Below are 24,298 nucleotides of genomic sequence, written 5' to 3' on the forward strand. Positions count from 1 at the left end.
TTTAATCAAGTGGCAATCCTACTATACATATATATATATATATATATATATATATATATACACACACTACTTATTCATAGATACTTCTTTCTTGATAAAAGAGGTATAAAGGAGTAAGTAGTTACTTTTTAATGTGTTTAATGTGACCTGAAGTAACACCTCACCAAGCTCAGGTTTAACAGTATTATACAGTATGTCCAAAGTTTTACCAGAAGAACTATCTCTTGTCTGAATAACTTCTTTATCCTAATCTTCCATCGTCTCTTGTACATTTCAGACAGAGTGGCGTTGCCAGTTTTCATCAACACAGTTATCGCAGTTATCAGTTTATCATTACCACGAAATGTTGCATTTTTAAACAAGAAGACGAAGAGGAAATGATGATATCATGGAAAAAGGAAACTAATTGCTAAAGGCAAACGTGACAAACATACAGTGTCTTTTAATTTACAGAACTATTGTTTTACGCAACTAATATATTCAACAGTAACAATGTCCAAAGCCACACTCGAACGACAGCTTAAGAGTTTTGAATAGAAATTTTGCCACCTTTCACAAAGTGTTTTTCTTTCTACCTTTGAAATGTTCTTTGATCTAAACTCTCTTGACTTTATGTTTACGTTTTTAGTAGGGTTGGGGGAAAAAATCAATTCATGTAAGAATCTCTTATCTTCTATGATTCTGAATCCGTTTCTGAATCTTCCCCGACTTTATTTCTTTTTATTTTGTACTGTACAAAATCATATGTAATGGTTCATCTAAGCACACCCCTAGGTTTTAGTATTATAAACTATATTTAAAATCAGTTTTGATGATTTATATGCGTCATAAGAAAGAAGTTGTGGTGACTTACATTTTCTTCAGGTCTTCCGAGCAGATAGGTGAAAGATGTGTAGAGAAGTGAAGTTCCTTAAAGGTTGTGCTGCTTTTTCAAACAGCCTGCAAGACTTGAAAATGAGGAAGTCTCTAAAAACTCACATTTATGTGGCAATGAAATGTACTTTTTTTTTTTTTTATCAGATATGGTTTTAAACGGTCTCACATCTGTCCTGATCCTAGCTTTGACTTTACTAATCTCAAATATTCTGCTTTCATACAAATATTCAGTCTTTGGACCTAAAATGTAATATAATGTTTGTATTACCAACCTAATAATGTAATGGGAATTTCTGCAAATGATTAAGACACTACAGAAACCTTTAATTAGCCTTTATTGTCAAAGCGATTTACACATACTATAAAAACAATAACACTGTTAAACTTAATACTGAAATCCCACCAATTTAACTGAAATGTTGCTGTTTCAAATCTACAGGCTGACCAATAAATCTGGATCGAGAAGGTGATGACATAGACTCAGTCAACTGTCCCGTGATAATTAACAGAATCATAAAACAATAGAAATAGCAGGAAACTTAAGTTTTTACATTGCTACATAAATAATGCCATAATTATGTAAATAGCACATTCATCATCAGTCAAATTCAAATCAACACTGTAGTCTCATATGATTTCATGAGACACTGAATGAAAGCATGTAAACAAGTAAAGGTTCATCCATGAGAACAACAGTAATACAAAGTGAATGATAAGACAGGACTGTTAATTATTGTTATCATGTATGGGAGACAGACAGTGATATGCACACAAACATTTTAGAATGAGATTCAGTCCAATTCAACAGCTCTACGTATGAACCTCAGGATGTTTGACCTTTATTGAATGTCAGAGAAGAGTTCACTCAGTTCAGTGGTGATTGTTGAAGCAGTCGTTTGGAGTTTTGATGACATACATGTTCCCTCCATGTATGTACTGTACATTTAAGAGACAAAATACACCTGGAAATATAAAGCAGTCCAGTACAAAACCACCACCAACTCAGAAGAGACCACAAAGTTAAATGAATACCTCTGTGATCCAGTTTCAGCAATAATTAAGCAGTATAACCCCACAGAGCCTCGTATCTCTAGTATTAATCACAGTGCTGTTTTGCATTGCATTGTGTATCTGCTCATGTTATTGTCCTCACCTTTTAGTTGCCAGTAGGGGTTCAGATCAGTGGGTTACCTCCAGGTCTGAAAAGTGAAGCCAATGCTGAAGTGCCTTAAACTTGCATTCTTTCTAACAGCCAGCAGGAGGCGACTTCAAAAAGAAGTCTGATTGTATAGATGTCTATGAGAAAATGAGCCTACTTCTCACTTGATTTATTACCTCAGTAAACATTGTAAACATGAGTTTATGATCTCAATCGTTAGTTTCAAGTCTTCTTCAATACAGCATGATGTTCATTTAGTAAATTATGGTCCCATTTAGAGTCAAATAGACCATAAAGCAGGGGATGCTTTAGGGCGCGGCTACCTTGTGATTGACAGGTCGCTACCACGGCGGTCTGGGAGTTGTCCGTGTTTTCCTTTTGCAGCTTTAACTCTTTCACAGTGTGTTTTCACTTCATGAAAGTTAATTGTAACATTTTGGTCGCCTAAAAATGTCTCATTCAGCGTTCGGTTGTACTTAGCTCCACCCTCTTGTGTCACAAAAAACCAAGATGTCGACGGCCACAAAACTAAATTCCGAGGCTTGAAAGCTGCAGTCCAGAAACCACTGGGTGACATCACGGTGGCTACGTTCTCTTCTTATAAACATGCTATGGTTCAGCCATGCTGATAATTCTAGTTGGATACTTAAAATCGTTTTTTAAATAAAACATTTACTACTCTTGATCAACAGAGCTTAAAACTACCATGTAATATAATCAATACCTCTCTGATGACGTGTAAACCCAAGTTGAGCATTAGATGCTTCATAGAGAGAGTATTTATTTAAATTACATTGTATAGTTGTTCATATTTTGTGTCCAACCCCCGTAGATAGTTGATTTATAAACACTCATATCACTAAAGTGTCAATTTAAGGCGTTGCAGAAAAGAGCAGAGCGACAAAGGATGTCAAATAATATATAAGATACAAGACACCCTTCAGTAAAGTTATCTGATAATTATCAAGATCAGTGGAAGTTGACTTGGTCATTTTGGAGTTTTTGCAATGACATACTCCGGAGATCTGTCTCTACGCTCCAGTGGCATGTAAGTTCTGTCCTCTTCTTCTGGCTTCACATTCTTTCTTGCTTTCCTTTTGAGGAAAACAAAGAAAAATACATAAATACATACTGTATATGTCATCAACAGAGCTTTCATAGAAAAAGTATAGTCCAGTGTAATAACATACCAAAGGAACACCATGCAGACAATGCACAGGACGTGGACAGTGAGAGATACACCAGCAACAGTCGAGAGAAGGACTCCACTGTACGGTCCATAATGTTGCTCACGACCTGTCATAAGAAATAACAGAATACTCTACATATCAGATCCCTGTTCAAGTGTTACATTTACATACTGTAGGTTCAAACTATTCAAATATCTATTTTTCCATGATACCGTGTCTAAGCGGGCCTTGAGCGACACAGCACTGTGCAGCGCTACTTATGTGTGATAGATTCTTTCTCTAGGAAAAGAAAAATGCTTTTGCCACATTAGGTCACAGACTTCGATAAGATTTTTCTTCAGGGACCTCCATCTGAAAATATTTTGGTTGTCTGATCTGATTAAGACCAGAATTCTATAGTTGTCAACTCCAGTTGAGGAGATAATCGTGGAGGAAGTGAAACCTATTATCAGAATATAGTCAGTCTTAGGACTCTTACTCACATTGGGCTCACTTATAGTGAATTAAATAGGGAAAATTAACTATTCCCCGTTTTTCTAGAGAGAGAGAGAAAGAGAGAGAGAGACAGAGAGCGGGGCAAGGAGGGGCTGGGTGAATCAATGTGCTGTGCGCAGCTCTACAATGAATTCATATTTTACTTATTTTAAATAATAAAAATAAATAGAAAATCAATATGTGGCTGTCAACGTTGATTTTGTGGCACGCTGGCACAAATAAATCAAGGTATGAGAAACTTTCATGCCCAAGTTAACGGGTATTTAAATCATTTTTTACTGCAATTGGCCTATCATGTTTTATGGAACATAAAACTTCTGAAATGTAATACTTACGTTGAACATCTATTTGAGTGAGGTTTGATCGTCCAGCTCCAATGTCATTTTCAGCCTGGCAGAAAAACGGACCGTTGTCTTTAGATGCTTTAATGGTCAGAACATGTCCGGTCCCAATAACAGTCTCCTGGCCTCCGTCAGCTCTGTACCAGGTGTAGCTCCTTACTGCTGGGTTGGCAGTACTACTGCATGTCAGAGTCACATCTCTGCCCTCTGGTACTGGACCTGAGGGATGGACTGACAATGTGGTGTCTTTGGGGGAATCTGAAAAATGAGTAATGAAACATTAATATTATTGGTATGTGTTATATTGTCTGCTGTAGGTTCTAGCTTCTAATATCTGTATTGTAATAGAAACAGATTAAGAATGCTGACAGCATTTATTTTTTACACTGCATCTGATTAATAAAATATTGTTTTGTCCTGTTTCCCAACTATTCTAAAAGTCCAATATATAAATCTTGTGTTTTGAATCCTGTGGAAATGTATAACCTTTCATATAATGTGTTATTTAATTAAAATGTGTTTATTGATTCAAGAGATTGATCAATAAAATGTGTAAATTAAAGTAATAAATAAAGGCTAAGCAGATCAAATCAACAGCTTTATGAAAAGCTAGATAAAATATTGGATGAACTTTTGAATCAATTTCAATCAGTTCACTGAAATATGACTTTATGCAAAGTAAAATTTTTTAAATGTAATACTTACATTGAACATCTATTTGAGTGAGGTTGGATCGTCCAGCTCCAATGTCATTTCCAGCCTGGCAGTAAAACGGACCGTCGTCTTTGGATGCTTTAATGGTCAGAACATGTCCGGTCCCAATAACAGTCTCCTGGCATCCGTCAGCTCTGTACCAGGTGTAGCTCCTTACTGCTGGGTTGGCAGTACTACTGCATGTCAGAGTCACATCTCTGCCCTCTGGTACTGGACCTGAGGGATGGACTGACACTCTGGTGTTTTTGGGTGAATCTGCAAAATGAATAAATCATTTGTATCATTTCTAGGTTTAACGTAATCTGATTTTACATAAAATAAAGAAAGATTATGTCACTTTTTTTCTTGCTTTTTTGGCACTTGTTGGACTGTTTTTAAGCCCATACTAATTAATTTAATTAAGTTAATTGAAATGCATGAACATGATTTTAAATGTGTGGAAACCATACGATGTTGGCAATAAAAGCAGTCTAAATTCAAAGCTATCATTTAACCATCGGTGCTAGTAAGGACAAATGAACTCACATGAAATATCAGCTGTTAAACTTGTTCTAACAGCTGACTCAGTGCTGCCATCTTGTTTGTTGTAGACGGCAGTACAGGAGATTGTCTTTCCATGATGGTCTTGAGAAGCAGTGAAGTTCACAACAGAGGTTTTGACTTTAGTTTTGTCCTGATTCTCCTGCAGTGTCTCCTGACTGTCACCCAGGCCGCAGGTCCATGTCAGAGTTGGAGGATGAGACAGACAGGGAGCTGGAGCAGAGCACATCAAACTCACTGAGGTTCCCTCCTTCACCTTCAGTGTGGACGGAGTCAGAGTCGGTCTGGGAGGATCAGCTGGTGGGAAGGTACATATGAACCAGTCACTAAATAAACAGACATTCCTCTCCATTTCTATGCTTTCTGCCAAATGCAATAAATGCAAAACAAGGTCAAATCAGTTCTACAAGGGAAATTAATGACTGCAGTGCAGGTAAACAGACTTTAAATCCTACCTTTGACTGAAATAGAGATTTTTTGTTTGTCAAAACGATATTTCAGATCATTGTTGCATTCTATTCTGAAGTAATAGTTATTGCTGTGAGCAGGTTGCATGTTGTTCAGGGTTGTGGTGCAGTCTTTTCTTGTCAAGTCTCCTGTCAGTTCTCCATTTATTGTAGTTTGTTGTGAATTACCGCTGTGAAACACAACAGTACTTCCATCTTTTTTCCATACTGCTTTACATGTGCTATCTAAGTTCGATTCATATTGGGCTGTTACGTCAAAGGAGCAGGGGATGGTCACACAGGATCCACTAAGAACCTCTATAGTCTGCGGCAGTAATGCCTTAAACTCTCCACACAGGGCACCTGAAACACAAGAAACAAAATGAATACTACTTTACAGTCATGAGGAGTTTTTACTGTTTGATGGCCCAAATGTGAATGAACTTCAACTCACCTTGCAGCAGAGAACCGATGAGGAGAGTCAGAGCTGCAGCCATCTTTGTGTGTCCGGAGAGGCAGAAACTCTGGAGATTACACATTAACATTCACATGTTTAGTGCATTTCATCCCTAACTAACTTTTTATAGTCAGGTTTATGTTGGAGGCCACTATTGAATGCAATATTTGCAGAGGTTGCAGATGGAGAAATGTTCTGCTGAGCCTATATTTCTTTTTTGATCATAATCAATGTGGAAAAGATTCCAAAGACGCCTGTACAAAATTAAATTATTTTAGGTGTGTCAGCATCTCATGAGGACACCTATTTATTATTCATAAGGGGAAAAGGGGGATGTATTGCAAATTTTCCAGACCTTTAAGAAACTTTGGTGATGGAGATATTCAACAGAAGGGTAATACTGGTTTAGGTTTTGTCCACGTACATGGGTATTTTTCTAAACTTAGCTTTTTCTCTGCGCTTTTGCCGCTCGTCCACCTTTTGTAAATATGACCATTTATAGGAGTTAATACTTGTCTTACTTCTCTTTATTGACTGCTAGTGTTTGCAACTTTTCCATCACGTCACCTTCTTAAATTATTAGCGAAGTTTGTGGTGTCAGCCATTTCTTAAATTTTTTTCAGGAAGTGGAATGTGAAACTCGCTCACACAAAATACAGACACTATAAATGGACCCGGAGCACAACGAGAGTGAGAGAATAAGACAGCCTAACTACAAAAGACACAATTTTTAAAACCTTATTTGACAAATTTCACACATTTTTAATTTGTGTGTGTGTGACAGAGAGTGAGAAAGTGTGTTGAAATATCAGGTGTGACTCTTGGAGGTGTTAAAATGCCCCACTTCCTGCTATCTTGTATGTTTAACATCACATTTTAAATGACTCAAACCAAATTTCATTAGAGATACTATAGACTAATATGTAAATTAATTTACTGACATGTTTCTTTAATTTTTTTTTTTTTTCCCTTTCGTTTAATACCTTTAAATTGAGGTCATAGTCAAGTCAGCCCACTGACAGCTGTTGTTGCCTATTGGGCTGCAGTTTGCCATGTTATGATTTGAGCATAGTTTTTATGCTGAATGCAGTACCTGTGAGGGTTTCTGGACAATATCTGTCATTGTTTTGTGTTGTTAATTGATTTCCAATAATAAATATATACATACATTGGCATAAAGAAAACATATCCCCCCACTCCCATGTTGATAAGAGTATACTTGAACAATCTCCCTTTAAGGTACATTTTGAACAGATAAAAAAATGTGTGATTTATTTGAAATTAATCGTGATTAATTATTTCAATCGATTAGCAACCCTAATATATATACACACTACTTGCTCATAGATATTTCTTTCTTGATAAAAGAGGTATAAAGGAGTAAGCACTTACTTTTTAGTGTGTTTAATATGACCTGAAGTAACACCTCACCAAGCTGAGTTTTTACAGTATTATACAGTATGTCCAAAGTTTTACCAGAAGAACTATCTCTTGTCTGAATTACTTCTTTATCCTAATCTTCCATCGTCTCTTGTACATTTCAGACAGAGTGACGTTGCCAGTTTTCATCAACACAGTTATCGCTCTACTATAACTAGTATGTGCTCTAATGTTTGTTAAGAGGTAGTCTAACAGCTCAAGACAGAGCTGCAGTTTGCCATGTTATGATTTGAGCATATTTTTTCCAATAATAAATATATACATACATTTGCATAAAGGAAACATATTCCCCCACTGCCATGTTGATAAGAGTATACTTGAACAATATCCCTTTAAGGTACATTTTGAACAGGTAGTCTAACGGCTCAAAACAACAAAATGCAACACATTACAGTTATTGTTTTCTAACTTTTACTTGGACACTTTTTTTTAACTCTGTCCGTGTGGACTAGGTCTTAGTGTTTGTACTTACTGTGAGAGAAAAACAAATAAACATTCAGTTCATCATTACCACAAAATGCTGCGTTTTTAAACAAGAAGACGAAGATGAAATGATGATATCATGGAAAAAGGAAGCTAATTGCTAAAGGCAAACCTGACAAACATACAGAGTCTTTTATTTATTTCCTATATATTTACAGAGCTATTGTTTTATGCAACTTATATATTCAACAGTAACAATGTCCAAAACAACAATCCAATGACAGCTTAAGAGTTCATTTCCTTTTTACCTTTGAAATAGTTCTTTGATCTAAACTCTCGTGACTTTATGGTTACGTTTTTAGTAGGGGTGGGGAAAAAATCAATTCATGTAAGAATCTCGATTCTTATCTTCTAAGATTCTGAATCCATTTCTGAATTTTCCGAGACCTAATTTCTTTTTATTGTACAAAATCATATGTAATGGTTCATCTAAGCACACCACTAAGTTTTAGTATTTTATATTATATTTAAAATCAGTTTTGATGATTTATATGCGTCATAAGAAAGAAGTTGTGGTGACTTACATTTTCTTCAGGTCTTCCGAGCAGATAGGTGAAAGATGTGTAGAGAAGTGAAGTTCCTTAAAGGTTGTGCTGCTTTTTCTAACAGCCTGCAAGACTTGAAAATGAGGAAGTCTCTAAAAACTCACATTTATGTGGCAATGAAATGTACTTTTTTTTTATCCGATATGGTTTTAAACGGTCTCACATCTGTCCTGATCCTAGCTTTTACTTTACTAATCTCAAATATTCTGCTTTCATCCAAATATTCAGTCTTTGGACCTAAAATGAAATATAATATTTGTATTACCAACCTAATAATGTAATGGGAATTTCTGCAAATGATTAAGACACTACAGAAACCTTTAATTAGCCTTTATTGTCAAAGCGATTTACACATACTATAAAAACAATAACACTGTTAAACTTAATACTGAAATCCCACCAATTTAACAGAAATGTTGCTGTTTCAAATCTACAGACTGACCAATAAATCTGGATCGAGAAGGTGATGACATAGACTCAGTCAACTGTCCCGTGATAATTAACAGAATCATAAAACAATAGAAATAGCAGGAAACTTAAGTTTTTACATTGCTACAAAAATAATGCCATAATTATGGAAATAGCACATTCATCATCAGTCAAATTCACAACACTGTAGTCTCATATGATTTCATGAGACACTGAATGAAAGCATGTAAACAAGTAAAGGTTCATCCATGAGAACAACAGTAATACAAAGTGAATGATAAGACAGGACTGTTAATTATTATTATCATGTATGGGAGGCAGACACAGTAATATGCACACAAACATTTTAGAATGGGATTCAGTCCAATTCAACAGCTCTACGTATGAACCTCAGGATGTTTGACCTTTATTGAATGTCAGAGAAGAGTTCACTCAGTTCAGTGGTGATTGTTGAAGCAGTCGTTTGGAGTTTTGATGACATACATGTTCCCTCCATGTATGTACTGTACATTTAAGAGACAAAATACACCTGTAAATATAAAGCAGTCCAGTACAAAACCACCACCAACTCAGAAGAGACCACAAAGTTAAATGAATACCTCTGTGATCCAGTTTCAGCAATAATTAAGCAGTATAACCCCACAGAGCCTCGTATCTCTAGTATTAATCACAGTGCTGTTTTGCATTGCATTGTGTATCTGCTCATGTTATTGTCCTCACCTTTTAGTTGCCAGTAGGGGTTCAGATCAGTGGGTTACCTCCAGGTCTGAAAAGTGAAGCCAATGCTGAAGTGCCTTAAACTTGCATTCTTTCTAACAGCCAGCAGGAGGCGATTTCAAAAAGAAGTCTGATTGTATAGATGTCTATGAGAAAATGAGCCTACTTCTCACTTGATTTATTACCTCAGTAAACATTGTAAACATGAGTTTATGATCTCAATCGTTAGTTTCAAGTCTTCTTCAATACAGCATGATGTTCATTTAGTAAATTATGGTCCCATTTAGAGTCAAATAGACCATAAAGCAGGGGATGCTTTAGGGCGCGGCTACCTTGTGATTGACAGGTCGCTACCACGGCGGTCTGGGAGTTGTCCGTGTTTTCCTTTTGCAGCTTTAACTCTTTCACAGTGTGTTTTCACTTCATGAAAGTTAATTGTAACATTTTGGTCGCCTAAAAATGTCTCATTCAGCGTTCGGTTGTACTTAGCTCCACCCTCTCGTGTCACTTCTGGTTGCAAAAAAACAAGATAGCGACGGCCAAAAACCAAAATTCCGAGGATTCAAAACGGCAGTCCAGAAACCACTGGGTGACATCACGGTGGCTACGTTCTCTTCTTATAAACATGCTATGGTTCGGACATGCTGATAATTCTAGTTGGATACTTAAAATCGTTTTTTAAATAAAACATTTACTACTCTTGATCAACAGAGCTTAAAACTACCATGTAATATAATCAATACCTCTCTGATGACGTGTAAACCCAAGTTGAGCATTAGATGCTTCATAGAGAGTATTTATTTAAATTACATTGTATAGTTGTTCATATTTTGTGTCCAACCCCCGTAGATAGTTGATTCATAAACACTCCTATCACCAAAGTGTCAATTTAAGGCGTTGCAGAAAAGAGCAGAGTGACAAAGGATGTCAAATAATATATAAGATACAAGACACCCTTCAGTAAAGTTATCTGATAATTATCAAGATCAGTGGAAGTTGAAATGGTCATCTTGGAGTTTGGGCAATGACATCATACTCCGGAGATCTGTCTCTACGCTCCAGTGACATGTAAGTTCTGTCCTCTTCTTCTGGCTTCACATTCTTTCTTGCTTTCCTTTTGAGGAAAACAAAGAAAAATCCATAAATACATACTGTATATGTCATCAACAGAGCTTTCATTAGAAAAAGTATAGTCCAGTGTAATAACATACCAAAGGAACACCATGCAGACAATGCACAGGACGTTGACACTGAGAGATACACCAGCAACAGCCAAATACAGACCTTGACCAGATGTTTGACGCTCAAGGCTGTAGATATAAAACCGTTGACTGGTAGATCCCAGAGAGTTGGAGCTGCTGCAGATCAAGGTGGAAAGATCGCTCTCCTGTGGTTGATTCACAGTGATGATGCTCTTCAGACCTGTGTCATTCAGAGGCTCATGGCTGATTGCAAACCTGTCAGAGCGATTGACAGGTAACCCATCCAAATACCACTGTAAAGAGGGAGAGGGATTTCCCACGGTCCTGCAGGAACAGTTGAGCTGGGCTGCAGCTTTGGTGCAGTCAGGTGAGGGCAGGATCTGTGGAGCAACTGTAATGAATGGACAGGAAATGTTAGAGTTAAGTCAAGTTGAGTCAAGGAAGGTTATAAGTTAATATAAGAAAATAGTTAACTTTTAATGGGAGTGGAGGTGAAAATGAGACTGTAATCAAATTGTCATCCATTTCATGTGTTTAAATTTGGTTTCATGGCTTTTACTTTGTTATTTCCTGAAAACACGGAAGTGTCAATATTTTACAAATGACGAATGAACTCACATGAAATATCAGCTGTTAAATTGGGGCTAACAGCTGACTCAGTGCTGCCATCTTGTTTGTTGTAGACGGCAGTACAGGAGATTGTCTTTCCATGATGGTCTTGAGAAGCAGTGAAGATCACAACAGAGGTCTTGACTTTAGTTTTGTCCTGATTGTCCTGCAGTGTCTCCTGACCGTCACCCAGGCCGGAGGTCCATGTCAGAGTTGGAGGATGAGACAGACAGGGAACTGGAGCAGAGCACATCAAACTCACTGAGGTTCCCTCCTTCACCTTCAGTGTGGACGGAGTCAGAGTCGGTCTGGGAGGATCAGCTGATGGGAAGGTACATATGAACCAGTCACTAAATAAACAGTCATTCCTCTCCATTTTTATGCTATTTGCCAAATGCAATAATTGCAAAACAAGGTCAAATCAGTTCTACAAGGGAAATTAATGACTGCATTGCAGGTAAACAGACTTTAAAACCTACCTTTGACTGAAATAGAGATTTTTTGTTTGTCAAAACGATTTTTCAGATTATTGTTGCATTCTATTCTGAAGTAATAGTTATTGCTGTGAGCAGGTTGCATGTTGTTCAGGGTTGTGGTGCAGTCTTTTCTTGTCAAGTCTCCTGTCAGTTCTCCATTTATTGTAGTTTGTTGTGAATTACCGCTGTGAAACACAACAGTACTTCCATCTTTTTTCCAAACTGCTTTACATGTGCTATCTAAGTTCGATTCATATTGGGCTGTTACGTCAAAGGAGCAGGGGATGGTCACACAGGATCCACTAAGAACCTCTATAGTCTGCGGCAGTAATGCCTTAAACTCTCCACACAGGGCACCTGAAACACAAGAAACAAAATGAATACTACTTTACAGTCATGAGGAGTTTTTACTGTTTGATGGCCCAAATGTGAATGAACTTCAACTCACCTTGCAGCAGAGAACCGATGAGGAGAGTCAGAGCTGCAACCATCTTTGTGTGTCCGGAGAGGCAGAAACTCTGGAGATTACACATTAACATTCACATGTTTAGTACATTTCATCCCTAATTAACTTTGTATAGTCAGGTTTATGTTGGAGGCCACTATTGAATGCAATATTTGCAGAGGTTGCAGATGGAGAAATGTTCTGCTGAGCCTATATTTCTTTTTTGATCATAATCAATGTGGAAAAGATTCCAAAGACGCCTGTACAGGATTAAATTCTTTTAGGTGTGTCAGCATCTCATGAGGACACCTATTATTATTCATAAGGGGAAAAGGGGGTGTATTACCTGCAAATTTTCCAGACCTTTAAGAAACTTTGGTGATGGAGATGTTCAACAGAAGGGTAATACTGGTTTAGGTTTTGTCCACGTACATGGGTATTTTTCTAAACTTAGCTTTTTCTCTGCGCTTTTGCCGCTCGTCCACCTTTTGTAAATATGACCATTTATAGGAGTTAATACTTATCTTACTTCTCTTTATTGACTGCTAGTGTTTGCAACTTTTCCATCACGTCACCTTCTTAAATTATTAGCGAAGTTTGTGGTGTCAGCCATTTCTTAAATTTTTTTCAGGAAGTGGAATGCTTACAGTAGATATGTGACACTCGCTCACACTAAATACAGGCACTATAAATGGACCCGGAGCACAACGAGAGTGAGAGAATAAGACAGCCTAACTACAAAAGACACAATTTTTAAAACCTTATTTGACAAATTTCACACATTTTTAATTTGTGTGTGTGTGACAGAGAGTGAGAAAGTGTGTTGAAATATCAGGTGTGACTCTTGGAGGTGTTAAAATGCCCCACTTCCTGCTATCTTGTATATTTAACATCACATTTTAAATGACTCAAACCAAATTTCATTAGAGATACTATAGACTAATATGTAAATTCATTTACTGACATGTTTCTTTAATTTTTTTTTTTTTTCCCTTTCGTTTAATACCTTTATATTGAGGTCATAGTCAAGTCAGCCCACTGACAGCTGTTGTTGCTTGTTGGGCTGCAGTTTGCCATGTTATGATTTGAGCATAGTTTTTATGCTGAATGCAGTACCTGTGAGGGTTTCTGGACAATATCTGTTATTGTTTTGTGTTGTTAATTGATTTCCAATAATAAATATATACATACATTTTGCATAAAGAAAACATATCCCCCCACTCCCATGTTGATAAGAGTATACTTGAACAATCTCCCTTTAAGGTACATTTTGAACAGATAAAAAAATGTGTGATTTATTTGAAATTAATCGTGATTAATTATTTCAATCGATTAGCAACCCTAATATATATACACACTACTTGCTCATAGATACTTCTTTCTTGATAAAAGAGGTATAAAGGAGTAAGCACTTACTTTTTAGTGTGTTTAATGTGACCTGAAGTAACACCTCACCAAGCTGAGTTTTTACAGTATTATACAGTATGTCCAAAGTTTTACCAGAAGAACTATCTCTTGTCTGAATTACTTCTTTATCCTAATCTTCCATCGTCTCTTGTACATTTCAGACAGAGTGACGTTGCCAGTTTTCATCAACACAGTTATCGCTCTACTATAACTAGTATGTGCTCTAATGTTTGTTAAGAGGTAGTCTAACAGCTCAAGACAGAGCTGCAGTTTGCCATGTTATGATTTGAGCATATTTTTTCCAATAATAAATATATACATACATTTGCATAAAGGAAACATATTCCCCCACTGCCATGTTGATAAGAGTATACTTGAACAATATCCCTTTAAGGTACATTTTGAACAGGTAGTCTAACGGCTCAAAACAACAAAATGCAACACATTACAGTTATTGTTTTCTAACTTTTACTTGGACACTTTTTTTTAACTCTGTCCGTGTGGACTAGGTCTTAGTGTTTGTACTTACTGTGAGAGAAAAACAAATAAACATTCAGTTCATCATTACCACAAAATGCTGCGTTTTTAAACAAGAAGACGAAGATGAAATGATGATATCATGGAAAAAGGAAGCTAATTGCTAAAGGCAAACCTGACAAACATACAGTGTCTTTTTTTATTTTCTATATATTTACAGAGCTATTGTTTTATGCAACTAATATATTCAACAGTAACAATGTCCAAAACAACAATCCAATGACAGCTTAAGAGTTCATTTCCTTTTTACCTTTGAAATAGTTCTTTGATCTAAACTCTCGTGACTTTATGGTTACGTTTTTAGTAGGGGTGGGGAAAAAATCAATTCATGTAAGAATCTCGATTCTTATCTTCTAAGATTCTGAATCCATTTCTGAATTTTCCCAGACCTAATTTCTTTTTATTGTACAAAATCATATGTAATGGTTCATCTAAGCACACCACTAAGTTTTAGTATTTTATATTATATTTAAAATCAGTTTTGATGATTTATATGCGTCATAAGAAAGAAGTTGTGGTGACTTACATTTTCTTCAGGTCTTTCGAGCAGATAGGTGAAAGATGAGTAGAGAAGTGAAGTTCCTTAAAGGTTGTGCTGCTTTTTCAAACAGCCTGCAAGACTTGAAAATGAGGAAGTCTCTAAAAACTCACATTTATGTGGCAATGAAATGTACTTTTTTTTTTATCAGATATGGTTTTAAACGGTCTCACATCTGTCCTGATCCTTGCTTTACTTTACTAATCTCAAATATTCTGCTTTCATACAAATATTCAGTCTTTGGACCTAAAATGTAATATAATGTTTTTATTACCAACCTGGTAATGTAATGGGAATTTCTGCAAATGATTAAGACACTACAGAAACCTTTAATTAGCCTTTATTGTCAAAGCGATTTACACATACTATAAAAACAATAACACTGTTAAACTTAATACTGAAATCCCACCAATTTAACAGAAATGTTGCTGTTTCAAATCTACAGACTGACCAATAAATCTGGATCGAGAAGGTGATGACATAGACTCAGTCAACTGTCCCGTGATAATTAACAGAATCATAAAACAATAGAAATAGCAGGAAACTTAAGTTTTTACATTGCTACATAAATAATGCCATAATTATGGAAAAAGCACATTCATCATCAGTCAAATTCAAATCAACACTGTAGTTTCATATGATTTCATGAGACACTGAATGAAAGCATGTAAACAAGTAAAGGTTCATCCATGAGAACAACAGTAATACAAAGTGAATGATAAGACAGGACTGTTAATTATTGTTATCATGTATGGGAGACAGACAGTGATATGCACACAAACATTTTAGAATGAGATTCAGTCCAATTCAACAGCTCTACGTATGAACCTCAGGATGTTTGACCTTTATTGAATGTCAGAGAAGAGTTCACTCAGTTCAGTGGTGATTGTTGAAGCAGTTGTTTGGAGTTTTGATGACATACATGTTCCCTCCATGTATGTACTGTACATTTAAGAGACAAAATACACCTGGAAATATAAAGCAGTCCAATACAAAACCACCACCAACTCAGAAGAGACCACAAAGTTAAATGAATACCTCTGTGATCCAGTTTCAGCAATAATTAAGCAGTATAACCCCACAGAGCCTCGTATCTCTAGTATTAATCACAGTGCTGTTTTGCATTGCATTGTGTATCTGCTCATGTTATTGTCCTCACCTTTTAGTTGCCAGTAGGGGTTCAGATCAGTGGGTTACCTCCAGGTCTGAAAAGTGAAGCCAATGCTGAAGTGCCTTAAACTTGCATTCTTTCTACCAGCCAGCAGGAGGCGACTTCAAAAAGAAGTCTGATTGTATAGAAGTCTATGAGACAATGAGCCTACTCCTCACTTGATTTATTACCTCAGTAAACATTTTAAACATGAGTTTATGGTCTCAATCTCTAGTTTCAAGTCTTCTTCAATACAGCATGATGTTCATTTAGTAAATTATGGTCCCATTTAGAGTCAAATAGACCATAAAGCAGGGGATGCTTTAGGGCGGGGCTACCTTGTGATTGACAGGTCGCTACCACGGCGGTCTGGGAGTTGTTCGTGTTTTGGTCTGACAGCTTTAACTCTTTCACAGTGTGTTTTCAGTTCATGAAAGTTAATTGTAACATTTTGGTCGCCTAAAAATGTCTCATTCAGCGTTCGGTTGTACTTAGCTCCACCCTCTTGTGTCACAAAAAACCAAGATGTCGACGGCCACAAAACTAAATTCCGAGGCTTGAAAGCTGCAGTCCACAAAACCACTGGGTGACATCACGGTGGCTACGTTCTCTTCTTATATACATGCTATGGTTCGGACATGCTGATAATTCTAGTTGGATACTTAAAATCATTTTTTAAATAAAACATTTACTACTCTTGATCAACAGAGCTTAAAACTACCATGTAATATAATCAATACCTCTCTGATGACGTGTAAACCCAAGTTGAGCATTAGATGCTTCATAGAGAGTATTTATTTAAATTACATTGTATAGTTGTTCATATTTTGTGTCCAACCCCCGTAGATAGTTGATTTATAAACACTCATATCACTAAAGTGTCAATTTAAGGCGTTGCAGAAAAGAGCAGAGTGACAAAGGATGTCAAATAATATATAAGATACAAGACACCCTTCAGTAAAGTTATCTGATAATTATCAAGATCAGTGGAAGTTGACTTGGTCATTTTGGAGTTTTTGCAATGACATACTCCGGAGATCTGTCTCTACGCTCCAGTGGCATGTAAGTTCTGTCCTCTTCTTCTGGCTTCACATTCTTTCTTGCTTTCCTTTTGAGGAAAACAAAGAAAAATACATAAATACATACTGTATATGTCATCAACAGAGCTTTCATAAGAAAAAGTATAGTCCAGTGTGATAACATACCAAAGGAACACCATGCAGACAATGCACAGGACGTTGACAGTGAGAGATACACCAGCAACAGTCGAGAGAAGGACTCCACTGTACGGTCCATAATGTTGCTCACAAGCTGTCATAAGAAATAACAGAATACTCTACATATCAGATCCCTGTTCAAGTGTTACATTTACATACTGTAGGTTCAAACTATTCAAATATCTATTTTTCCATGATACCGTGTCTAAGCGGGCCTTGAGCGACACAGCACTGTGCAGCGCTACTTATGTGTGATAGATTCTTTCTCAAGGAAAAGAAAAATGCTTTTGCCACATTAGGTCACAGACTTCGATAAGATTTTTCTTCAGGGACCTCCATCTGAAAATATTTTGGTTGTCTGATCTGATTAAGACCAGAATTCTATAGTTGTCAACTCCAGTTGAGGAGATAATCGTGGAGGAAGTGAAACCTATTATCAGAATATAGTCAGTCTTAGGACTCTTACTCACATTGGGCTCACTTATAGTGAATTAAATAGGGAAAATTAACTATTCCCCATTTTGAAAGACAGAGAGAGAAAGAGAGAGAGAGAGAGAGCGGGGCAAGGAGGGGCTGGGTGAATCAATGTGCTGTGCGCAGCTCTACAATGAATTCATATTTTACTTATTTTAAATAATAAAAATAAATAGAAAATCAATATGTGGCTGTCAACGTTGATTTTGTGGCACGCTGGCACAAATAAATCAAGGTATGACAAACACTGAATTTCATGCCCAAGTTAACGGGTATTTAAATCATTTTTTACTGCAATTGGCCTATCATGTTTTATGGAACATAAAACTTCTGAAATGTAATACTTACGTTGAACATCTATTTGAGTGAGGTTGGATCGTCCAGCTCCAATGTCATTTTCAGCCTGGCAGTAAAACGGACCGTCGTCTTTAGATGCTTTAATGGTCAGAACATGTCCGGTCCCAATAACAGTCTCCTGGCCTCCGTCAGCTCTGTACCAGGTGTAGCTCCTTACTGCTGGGTTGGCAGTACTACTGCATGTCAGAGTCACATCTCTGCCCTCTGGTACTGGACCTGAGGGATGGACTGACACTGTGGTGTTTTTGGGGGAATCTGAAAAATGAGTAATGAAACATAAATATTATTGGTATGTGTTACATTGTCTGTTGTGGGTTCTAGCTTCTAATATCTGTATTGTAATAGAAACAGATTAAGAATGCTGACAGCATTTTTTTTTACACTGCATCTGATTAATAAAATATTGTTTTGTCCTGTTTCCCAACTATTCTAAAAGTCCAATATATAAATCTGGTGTTTTGAATCCTGTGGAAATGTATAACCTTTCATATAATGTGTTATTTAATTAAAATGCATTTATTGATTCAAGAGATTGATCAATAAAATGTGTAAATTAAAGTAATAAATAAAGGCTAAGCAGATCAAATCAACAGCTTTATGAAAAGCTAGATAAAACATTAGATGAACTTTTTAATCAATTTCAATCAGTTAACTGAAATATGACTTTATGCAAAGTAAAACTTCTGAAATGTAATACTTACATTGAACATCTATTTGAGTGAGGTTGGATCGTCCAGCTCCAATGTCATTTCCAGCCTCGCAGTAAAACGGACCGTCGTCTTTGGATGCTTTAATGGTCAGAACATGTCCGGTCCCAATAACAGTCTCCTGGCATCCGTCAGCTCTGTACCAGGTGTAGCTCCTTACTGCTGGGTTGGCAGTACTACTGCATGTCAGAGTCACATCTCTGCCCTCTGGTACTGGACCTGAGGGATGGACTGACAATGTGGTGTTTTGGGGGGAATCTGAAAAATGAGTAATGAAACATTAATATTATTGGTATGTGTTATATTGTCTGCTGTAGGTTCTAGCTTCTGATATCTTTATTGTAATAGAAACAGATTAAGAATGCTGACAGCATTTTTTTTTACACTGCATCTGATTAATAAAATACTGTTTTGTCCTGTTTCCCAACTATTCTAAAAGTCCAATATATAAATCTTGTGTTTTGAATTCTGTGGAAATGTATAACCTTTCATATAATGTGTTATTTAATTAAAATGCATTTATTGATTCAAGAGATTGATCAATAAAATGTGTAAATTAAAGTAATAAATAAAGGCTAAGCAGATCAAATAACAGCTTTATGAAAAATTAGATAAAACATTAGATGAACTTTTGAATCAATTTCAATCAGTTTATTGAAATATGACTTTACTTAGAGTAAAAATGTTGAAATGTAATACTTGCATTGAACATCTATATGTCTGTTGTCGGATCGTCTAGCTCCAATATCATTTTCAGCCTGGCAGAAAAACAGACTGTTGTCTTTAAATGCTTTAATGGTCAGAACATGTCCGGTCCCAATAACAGTCTCCTGGCCTCCGTCAGCTCTGTACCAGGTGTAGCTCCTTACTGCTGGGTTGGCAGTACTACTGCATGTCAGAGTCACATCTCTGCCCTCTGGTACTGGACCTGAGGGATGGACTGACACTCTGGTGTTTTTGGGTGAATCTGCAAAATGAATAAATCATTTGTATCATTTCTAGGTTTAACTTAATCTGATTTTACATAAAATAAAGAAAGATTATGTCACTTTTTTTCTTGCTTTTTTGGCACTTGTTGGACTGTTTTTAAGCCCATACTAATTAATTTAATTAAGTTAATTGAAATGCATGAACATGATTTTAAATGTGTGGAAACCATACGATGTTGGCAATAAAAGCAGTCTAAATTCAAAGCTATCATTTAATCATCGGTGCTAGTAAGGACAAATGAACTCACATGAAATATCAGCTGTTAAACTTGTGCTAACAGCTGACTCAGTGCTGCCATCTTGTTTGTTGTAGACGGCAGTACAGGAGATTATCTTTCCATGATGGTGGTGAGAAGCAGTGAAGTTCACAACAGAGGTCTTGACTTTAGTTTTGTCCTGATTGTCCTGCAGTGTCTCCTGACCGTCACCCAGGCCGGAGGTCCATGTCAGAGTTGGAGGATGAGACGGACAGGGAACTGGAGCAGAGCACATCAAACTCACTGAGGTTCCCTCCTTCACCTTCAGTGTGGACGGAGTCAGAGTCGGTCTGGGAGGATCAGCTGGTGGGAAGGTACATATGAACCAGTCACTAAATAAACAGACATTTCTCTCCATTTCTATGCTTTCTGCCAAATGCAATAAATGCAAAACAAGGTCACAGCAGTTCTACAAGGGAAATTAATGACTGCATTGCAGGTAAACAGACTTTAAATCCTACCTTTGACTGAAATAGAGATTTTTTGTTTGTCAAAACGATATTTCAGATCATTGTTGCATTCTATTCTGAAGTAATAGTTATTGCTGTGAGCAGGTTGCATGTTGTTCAGGGTTGTGGTGCAGTCTTTTCTTGTCAAGTTTCCTGTCAGTTCTCCATTTATTGTAGTTTGTTGTGAATTACCGCTGTCAAACACAACAGTACTTCCATCTTTTTTCCATACTGCTTTACATGTGCTATCTAAGTTCGATTCATATTGGGCTGTTACGTCAAAGGAGCAGGGGATGGTCACACAGGAACCACTAAGAACCTCTATAGTCTGCGGCAGTAATGCCTTAAACTCTCCACACAGGGCACCTGAAACACAAGAAACAAAATAAATACTACTTTACAGTCATGAGGAGTTTTTACTGTTTGATGGCCCAAATGTGAATGAACTTCAACTCACCTTGCAGCAGAGAACCGATGAGGAGAGTCAGAGCTGCAGCCATCTTTGTGTGTCCGGAGAGGCAGAAACTCTGGAGATTACACATTAACATTCACATGTTTAGTGCATTTCATCCCTAATTAACTTTTTATAGTCAGGTTTATTTTGGAGGCCACTATTGAATGCAATATTTGCAGAGGTTGCAGATGGAGAAATGTTCTGCTGAGCCTATATTTCTTTTTTGATCATAATCAATGTGGAAAAGATTCCAAAGACGCCTGTACAAAATTAAATTCTTTTAGGTGTGTCTGCATCTCATGAGGACACCTATTTATTATCCATAAGGGGAAAAGGGGGTGTATTTCTTGCAAATTTTCCAGACCTTTAAGAAACTTTGGTGATGGAGATATTCAACAGAAGGGTAATACTGGTTTAGGTTTTGTCCACGTACATGGGTATTTTTCTAAACTTAGCTTTTTCTCTGCGCTTTTGCCGCTCGTCCACCTTTTGTAAATATGACCATTTATAGGAGTTAATACTTGTCTTACTTCTCTTTATTGACTGCTAGTGTTTGCAACTTTTCCATCACGTCACCTTCTTAAATTATTAGCGAAGTTTGTGGTGTCAGCCATTTCTTAAATTTTTTTCAGGAAGTGGAATGTGAAACTCGCTCACACAAAATACAGACACTATAAATGGACCCGGAGCACAACGAGAGTGAGAGAATAAGACAGCCTAACTACAAAAGACACAATTTTTAAAACCTTATTTGACAAATTTCACACATTTTTAATTTGTGTGTGTGTGACAGAGAGTGAGAAAGTGTGTTGAAATATCAGGTGTGACTCTTGGAGGTGTTAAAATGCCCCACTTCCTGCTATCTTGTATGTTTAACATCACATTTTAAATGACTCAAACCAAATTTCATTAGAGATACTATAGACTAATATGTAAATTAATTTACTGACATGTTTCTTTAATTTTTTTTTTTTTTCCCTTTCGTTTAATACCTTTATATTGAGGTCATAGTCAAGTCAGCACACTGACAGCTGTTGTTGCCTATTGGGCTGCAGTTTGCCATGTTATGATTTGAGCATAGTTTTTATGCTGAATGCAGTACCTGTGAGGGTTTCTGGACAATATCTGTCATTGTTTTGTGTTGTTAATTGATTTCCAATAATAAATATATACATACATTGGCATAAAGAAAACATATCCCCCCACTCCCATGTTGATAAGAGTATACTTGAACAATCTCCCTTTAAGGTACATTTTGAACAGATAAAAAAATGTGTGATTTATTTGAAATTAATCGTGATTAATTATTTCAATCGATTAGCAACCCTAATATATATATACACACTACTTGCTCATAGATATTTCTTTCTTGATAAAAGAGGTATAAAGGAGTAAGCACTTACTTTTTAGTGTGTTTAATGTGACCTGAAGTAACACCTCACCAAGCTGAGTTTTACAGTATTATACAGTATGTCCAAAGTTTTACCAGAAGAACTATCTCTTGTCTGAATTACTTCTTTATCCTAATCTTCCATCGTCTCTTGTACATTTCAGACAGAGTGACGTTGCCAGTTTTCATCAACACAGTTATCGCTCTACTATAACTAGTATGTGCTCTAATGTTTGTTAAGAGGTAGTCTAACAGCTCAAGACAGAGCTGCAGTTTGCCATGTTATGATTTGAGCATATTTTTTCCAATAATAAATATATACATACATTTGCATAAAGGAAACATATTCCCCCACTGCCATGTTGATAAGAGTATACTTGAACAATATCCCTTTAAGGTACATTTTGAACAGGTAGTCTAACGGCTCAAAACAACAAAATGCAACACATTACAGTTATTGTTTTCTAACTTTTACTTGGACACTTTTTTTTAACTCTGTCCGTGTGGACTAGGTCTTAGTGTTTGTACTTACTGTGAGAGAAAAACAAATAAACATTCAGTTCATCATTACCACAAAATGCTGCGTTTTTAAACAAGAAGACGAAGATGAAATGATGATATCATGGAAAAAGGAAGCTAATTGCTAAAGGCAAACCTGACAAACATACAGAGTCTTTTATTTATTTCCTATATATTTACAGAGCTATTGTTTTATGCAACTTATATATTCAACAGTAACAATGTCCAAAACAACAATCCAATGACAGCTTAAGAGTTCATTTCCTTTTTACCTTTGAAATAGTTCTTTGATCTAAACTCTCGTGACTTTATGGTTACGTTTTTAGTAGGGGTGGGGAAAAAATCAATTCATGTAAGAATCTCGATTCTTATCTTCTAAGATTCTGAATCCATTTCTGAATTTTCCGAGACCTAATTTCTTTTTATTGTACAAAATCATATGTAATGGTTCATCTAAGCACACCACTAAGTTTTAGTATTTTATATTATATTTAAAATCAGTTTTGATGATTTATATGCGTCATAAGAAAGAAGTTGTGGTGACTTACATTTTCTTCAGGTCTTCCGAGCAGATAGGTGAAAGATGAGTAGAGAAGTGAAGTTCCTTAAAGGTTGTGCTGCTTTTTCTAACAGCCTGCAAGACTTGAAAATGAGGAAGTCTCTAAAAACTCACATTTATGTGGCAATGAAATGTACTTTTTTTTTTATCCGATATGGTTTTAAACGGTCTCACATCTGTCCTGATCCTAGCTTTTACTTTCCAAATATTCAGTCTTTGGACCTAAAATGAAATATAATATTTGTATTACCAACCTAATAATGTAATGGGAATTTCTGCAAATGATTAAGACACTACAGAAACCTTTAATTAGCCTTTATTGTCAAAGCGATTTACACATACTATAAAAACAATAACACTGTTAAACTTAATACTGAAATCCCACCAATTTAACAGAAATGTTGCTGTTTCAAATCTACAGACTGACCAATAAATCTGGATCGAGAAGGTGATGACATAGACTCAGTCAACTGTCCCGTGATAATTAACAGAATCATAAAACAATAGAAATAGCAGGAAACTTAAGTTTTTACATTGCTACATAAATAATGCCATAATTATGGAAATAGCACATTCATCATCAGTCACATTCAAATCAACACTGTAGTTTCATATGATTTCATGAGACACTGAATGAAAGCATGTAAACAAGTAAAGGTTCATCCATGAGAACAACAGTAATACAAAGTGAATGATAAGACAGGACTGTTAATTATTATTATCATGTATG

General features: G+C 36.3%; 2 protein-coding genes and 2 long non-coding RNA genes across 4 annotated transcripts in view; all 4 read right to left on the reverse strand.

Annotated features, from left to right (window-relative positions):
• The window catches only part of LOC141778354 (myelin-associated glycoprotein-like), a 39,804-nt gene that overhangs the window by 10,048 nt on the left and 5,458 nt on the right, over positions 1 to 24,298 (reverse strand). The window lies entirely within an intron of this gene.
• On the reverse strand, positions 2,834 to 5,452 carry LOC141778386 (uncharacterized). The gene is made up of 3 exons (XR_012596060.1): positions 5,301 to 5,452; positions 3,226 to 3,331; positions 2,834 to 3,129 (listed from the first exon to the last, which is right to left on the reverse strand). It is a non-coding gene; the product is annotated as an uncharacterized LOC141778386 (long non-coding RNA).
• LOC141778385 (uncharacterized) lies at positions 5,453 to 6,305 on the reverse strand. Its single transcript, XR_012596059.1, has 3 exons — positions 6,216 to 6,305; positions 5,771 to 6,124; positions 5,453 to 5,612 (listed from the first exon to the last, which is right to left on the reverse strand). It is a non-coding gene; the product is annotated as an uncharacterized LOC141778385 (long non-coding RNA).
• LOC141778288 (sialoadhesin-like) lies at positions 10,001 to 21,146 on the reverse strand. The gene is made up of 8 exons (XM_074652464.1): positions 21,104 to 21,146; positions 20,887 to 21,012; positions 20,189 to 20,500; positions 19,727 to 19,918; positions 18,946 to 19,209; positions 18,236 to 18,499; positions 11,044 to 11,425; positions 10,001 to 10,946 (listed from the first exon to the last, which is right to left on the reverse strand). The coding sequence occupies exons 1-8, from the start codon at positions 21,144 to 21,146 to the stop codon at positions 10,838 to 10,840; spliced, it is 1,692 nt and encodes a 563-aa protein (XP_074508565.1). The 3' UTR covers positions 10,001 to 10,837.

Source organism: Sebastes fasciatus, chromosome 12, assembly GCF_043250625.1.
Source record: "Sebastes fasciatus isolate fSebFas1 chromosome 12, fSebFas1.pri, whole genome shotgun sequence".
Taxonomy (NCBI): domain Eukaryota; kingdom Metazoa; phylum Chordata; class Actinopteri; order Perciformes; family Sebastidae; genus Sebastes; species Sebastes fasciatus.